The sequence below is a fragment of the Antrostomus carolinensis genome, unplaced genomic scaffold (genome assembly GCF_000700745.2).
Source record: "Antrostomus carolinensis isolate BGI_N321 unplaced genomic scaffold, ASM70074v2 scaffold53187, whole genome shotgun sequence".
Classification (NCBI taxonomy): Eukaryota; Metazoa; Chordata; class Aves; order Caprimulgiformes; family Caprimulgidae; genus Antrostomus; species Antrostomus carolinensis.
In genome coordinates this window covers 3,321-8,561 of record NW_010327774.1, presented here as the reverse complement: position 1 = coordinate 8,561, position 5,241 = coordinate 3,321, and the positions used below count along the sequence as shown (strand labels likewise).

Below are 5,241 nucleotides of genomic sequence, written 5' to 3'. Positions count from 1 at the left end.
GCTCTTCTCTGGCAGCACAGTGAGGGTATTATTTGGATTCCCCCATCTGTCCTTTTCCTGTGATCTTCTCTTCGTGTGGAGATGAGACTTTTATCACAAATAGGTGCCAGGTCAATGGTGATCATCCAAATCACCAAACAGTGATCTGGTGTGTGCCAGCACCCTACCTTTGTCCACACAGGTGAGAAATGAGTTTTACAAGGACACTCAGGGGGTCATCCTGGTCTACGACGTCGGACAGAAGGAGTCCTTCGACGCCCTGGAGGCATGGCTGGCCGAGATGAAGCAGGAGCTGGGCCCCCACGGGAACATGGAGAACGTCGTCTTCGTTGTTTGTGCGAACAAGGTGGGCTGTGGTGGGGAGCCAGGCTGTGCTGTGGTCCTGATCTCAAACCCTCAGGGCTTGTTGTGTTCCCAGCCTGAGCCCAAGATGTTGAGCTCCAGCTGCAGCAAAGGAAAGGTTGTTAAATTGAAGGGAAGACTTTCTAAGAGCCAGATCTGTGTGTGAGGAGCACTGGAGATCACATCTGTGGCCAGCAGGAGCAGGGAAGTTCTCTTCCCCCTGCACTGGGAATCACTGGTGAGGCCGCAGCTGGAGTGCTGGGTTCAGTGTTGGGCCCCTGAGTCCAAGAAGGACATGGAGGTGCTGGAGCGTGTCCAGAGAAGGGAACGGAGCTGGGGAAGGGTCTGGAGCACAAGTGTGCTGAGTTCCCTTGTGGCTGAGGGAACTGGGGGTGTTGAGCCTGGAGCAAAGGAGGCTGAGGGGAGACCTTGTGGCTCTGTGCAAGTCCCTTGGAGGAGGGTGGAGAGAGGTGGGGGTGGGTGTGTTCAACCAAGGCCCAAGGGACAGGAGGAGAGGCAATGGGCTGAAGTTGTGGCCAGGGCAGTTGAGATGGGATGTGAGGAAGTATTTCTTTGCTGAAAGGGTTCTGAGGCATTGGAAGGGGTTGCCCAGGGCAGTGGTGGAGTCCCCATCTCTGGAGGGATTGAAGAGTCGTGTAGACACAGTGCTGAGGGACATGGGTTAGTCATAGGGGACTGGTCAGTGTTGGGTTCATGGTTGGACTTGATGATCTTCAAGGTCTTTTCCCATCCAGGCAAGTCTGGGACCCTGTGATTTCAATGGGGTTTTGAGAACGTGGTGGCCACATTTCAGTCAGGAAGGGATCCAGCAGAGGTGACATTGTCTCTGGATCAGATAAACTCTCAAAAGCTTTTTCACTTGAATTTTCTGTGCTTTCTTTCCATGCTTCCATCCCTTCAGGATGAGCAAACAACCTCTCCAACCACACATCCCTCTTACCCTAGCTGAGCTCTGATCTCTGCCTTTTCTCCTGGTCTAGATTGACTGCACAAAGCACCGCAGCGTGGATGAGAGCGAGGGGCGGCTCTGGGCAGAGAGCCGGGGCTTCCTTTACTTTGAGACATCAGCTCAAACAGGAGAAGGAATCAACGAGATGTTTCAGGTGAGGCAGAATCAAAGTGATGAGGGTGAAGACACCACACTGAGACAGGATTTGATGGCAGAATATTCCCTGAGCTGCCTGGATCCCACAAAACCTGTTGGTCCTCTGCCCCAAAGGTCTCTTCCTGGTGAAATGCCACAGAATCACACAGAATCACAGAATATTAGGGATTGGAAGGGACCTCGAAAGATCATCCAGTCCAACCCCCCTGCCAGAGCAGGAACCTAAATGAGATCACACAGGAAGGTGTCCAGGCGGGTCTTGAATGTCTCCAGAGAAGGAGACTCCACACCCTCCCTGGGCAGCCTGTCCCAGGGCTCTGGCACCCTCACTGGAAAGAAGTTTCTTCTCAAGTTGAAGCAGAACCTCCTGTGTTCCAGCTCACACCCATTGCCTCTTGTCCTACCATTGGGCATCACTGAGAAGAGCCTGGCTCCATCCTCCTGTCATTCGCCCTGAACATATTTATAAACATTAATTAGGTCTCCCCTCCTGAAAGAGTTGTAGCTGTTTAGCTCGGGGTCAGTAATGGTCCTCCCAGTGCCGAGCTGGCCCTAGGACTGTGTTGCTCAAAGCTGCTGATCCCTCTTGCTGCTCTGGGAACATGAAGCAGAGGTGCCCATGTCATCTCCTCAGGTCTAGCACTGAGCTGAAGTTGGTGTTAGATAAATGTGGGACCTGGCCTCCTCCTCAGTCTGTCCCATGGTCCTTGTAGGGACCAGATCCCCCCAGACTGGGGTATCCCAGCCCCCCACAGCCCAAGCAGTGGAGAGTGAACATTCAGTCGTTGTGCAAATGCTTCCCCTCACATCAGAGGATAAGCCCACAGCCAACGAGGGTGGCCAGGTCTCCTAGATGCTGCCACCACCTTCAGGGACCATTCCTTCCAGCTAACTCCTCCCTGTCTCCACAGACTTTCTACTCTGCCATCATCGACCTGTGTGACAACGGTGGGAAGCGTCCCCCCTCCAGCATGGGGGTCAGCTTCACCAAAGAGCAGGCAGATGCCATTCGCAGGATCCGTAACAGCAAGGACAGCTGGGACATGCTGGGGGTCAAACCTGGAGCCACAAGGTGAGGGAGACTTTGGCATTTGCCTGATTTATCTCTAATATTTTTGGCCCATTCCAGTCTGGTTCCATCTGTGAGCTTTTAGTGACCTGCCTTCTGTGAAGCTCACCTTGGATTATAGAGCAGTGAGGAACAAGCAGTTTGGATCTAACCACAAAATTGATGGAATGCAAAAGAAACCCTCAGTCCTGAGCACCAAATTCCCCCTTTTAACAGAAAAACCAGGCTGGAGGGAAGGTGGGAACGATGAACATGAGAACTTCAGCCCTGCATGGCTCTGATCCTGCCTCCAGGCTGAGCCATCTCTGGTCACTCACTTGCCAAGACGTGTTAGGAACAGCTCCAGCTTTATCTTCCTGGCTCTCCACATCTGGAGAAGCTTTTAAGCTGCTGTATGTTACAGCTCTTCCACCTGGAAATGGTATTCCCACCAGACAAGCTTTCTCTTGTCTTCCTTGGAGGACCTCTACCCAGGTGGAGTTGCTCATTGCCTGTGTAAGAGGTTGGATATTGAATCTCTCAGTTCTGCTGGATGACTTGGGCATCTCAAACAAGCTCCCAGAGCTTTGCCTTGCTTTCTTCTCTCTGAAACACAAGGACTGGGAAGAACTTCTTTGGTGTGAGGGTGGTGAGACAGTGTCCCAGGTTGGGCAGAGAAGCTGTGGCTGCTCCTCCCCGGAAGTGTTCTTGGCCAGGTTGGATGAGGCTTTGAGCAACGTGGTCTAGTGGAAGGTGTCCCTGCTGCTGGCAGGGGGGTTGGAACTGGATGAGCTTGAAGGTCCCTTTTAACCCAAACCATTCCATGATTCTATGATGACCCTTGTGTACTCCTTGCAGAGGGGCTGGAGAGTAGATTTTTGGTGAACATCTATCATTCAGGATTCACACCTCCTCCTCCTCTTGGCTCTCTGAAGCGTAGATGTTGAGCTTAACCCCTCCTCCAGCCCCCTGTCACCCATGGGAAGAGATGAGCAGCTCTGCAGGGCAGTTTGTCCTGTGATTGCCAGCATGGATGGACTGGTTCCCCTCAGGAGGTGCTCCCCTCTCTCCGTGACCTGCTGCTGGAGCTGAGATATCTACCTTGGACCAGACACCCAAGGCTTTAAGGGCTGAAGTGATGTGCAATGCCTTCGCCCCGCAGCGCGTGGGCGGGTTTGATGCGAAGCTGAGTCAGGGTGCGTGTGCCCCCACGCTGTCTCCCAGCTTTCTCCTCCTCTCGTGGTGCCAGAGACTCAGCACACCCAGGCACGTGTCACAGCCACGTGTCTGCCATGATGGCAGCATTCATGTCCACACAGTCCTGTGATGGAGGGGGTGTATCTGCTTCTCCCCTCTCCTCTGCTTATGCCACACCAAGAAATGCTCTTTCTTCAGTTCTTTTTCCATTCCATCACTTCCAAAACCTGGAGGTCCTTAGTGCCAGCAAGGAAAGGGTTCAGAAGTGTCTACACAAGGGTGTTCAGTGCAGGAGGAGCTCCTGACCCTGCTGTGTTCTACCAGCTGGGGCAAAGCTGAGCTGGGCTGTGTGTCACATGGATCCCCTCACTCTTGTCTTATCTCTTATCTGGAGCACCTCTCCTATGAGGACAGGCTGAGAGAGTTGGGGCTGTTCAGCCTGGAGAAGAGAAGGCTCCGGGGTGATCTTATAGCGGCCTCCCAGTACCTGAAGGGGCTCCAGGAAGGCTGGGGAGGGACTTTTCATAAGGGCAGTTAATGACAAAACAATGGGAAATGGGTTTAAGCTGAAAGAGGGGAGGTTTAGATGAGATATTAGGAAGAAGTTCTTCACTGCGAGGACGGTCAGACACTGGAACAGGTTGCCCTAGGAAGTTGTGGCTGCTCCTTCCTGGAAGTGTTGAAGGCCAGGTTGGATGAGGCTTTGAGCAACCTGGTCTAGTGGAAGGGGTCCCTGCTGCTGGCAGGGGGGTTGGGACTGGATTGGCTGGAAGGTCCCTTCCAACCCAAACCAGTCTGTGTTTCTATGATTCTATGATTCTAGGGATGAGGTGAACAAAGCCTATCGGAAGCTGGCTGTGCTCCTCCACCCCGATAAATGTGTGGCTCCAGGCAGTGAAGACGCCTTCAAAGCCGTGGTGAACGCCCGGACCGCGCTTCTCAAAAACATCAAGTAGGGAACAGAACCACTCAGAGCTGGAGATCTTCCCCTCCTCCTAGTTAGCTCCATGTGGCTGTGGGGCCACCTCTCTTCTCCTCACGCATGGACACAGCATCAGCCATGGAAGCAGGACTGCATCTGACCATAGTGTGACGTGCTGCAAAGGAGACAGAGTGCTGAGGAGGGGAGAGGGACCCCAGAGCCTTCCCTGCATCTGTGGTCCCAGCTCATGGTTGGTGTCAGTGCTGAAAGCAGTGAGGTCCTCATCTTCCCATCTGTGTTCCACCTCCTGGGAGTCACCAGCCATGGAGGGGTTTGGATGTGTGGATACAGCGAGGGCAGGATGAGATCTGACCCAAAAGCTACTGCACCTGAAAGCTTTGGTGTCGTGGGTTGAGGATGCCCAGGAGGGGTGATGGGTTGTCATTCCTTCTGGGTTCTCCTGGAGCTGCCTCTACAAGGCTGCCCTTGCTGAAAGCTACGTGGGCACTGCCAAGCACCGGGGTGGTTCAGCTCCCTGGGCAAAGCTGGCTCCTTCCAGCAGACACCCAGTGATTCTTCTTTCATCAGTGAGAAAAAAGAGAGGTT

At 53.5% G+C, this 5,241-nt stretch overlaps 1 protein-coding gene across 1 annotated transcript; it reads left to right on the top strand.

Annotated features, from left to right (window-relative positions):
- Nucleotides 1-181: 181 nt before the first annotated feature.
- On the top strand, nt 182-4,669 carry DNAJC27 (DnaJ heat shock protein family (Hsp40) member C27; the record flags this gene model as incomplete). The annotated part of the gene is made up of 4 exons (XM_010171976.1): nt 182-346; nt 1,344-1,466; nt 2,380-2,540; nt 4,537-4,669. Coding segments are annotated over 4 exons (582 nt in total), but the record flags the coding sequence as incomplete, so codon positions are not given.
- Between the last annotated feature and the right edge of the window lie 572 nt (nt 4,670-5,241).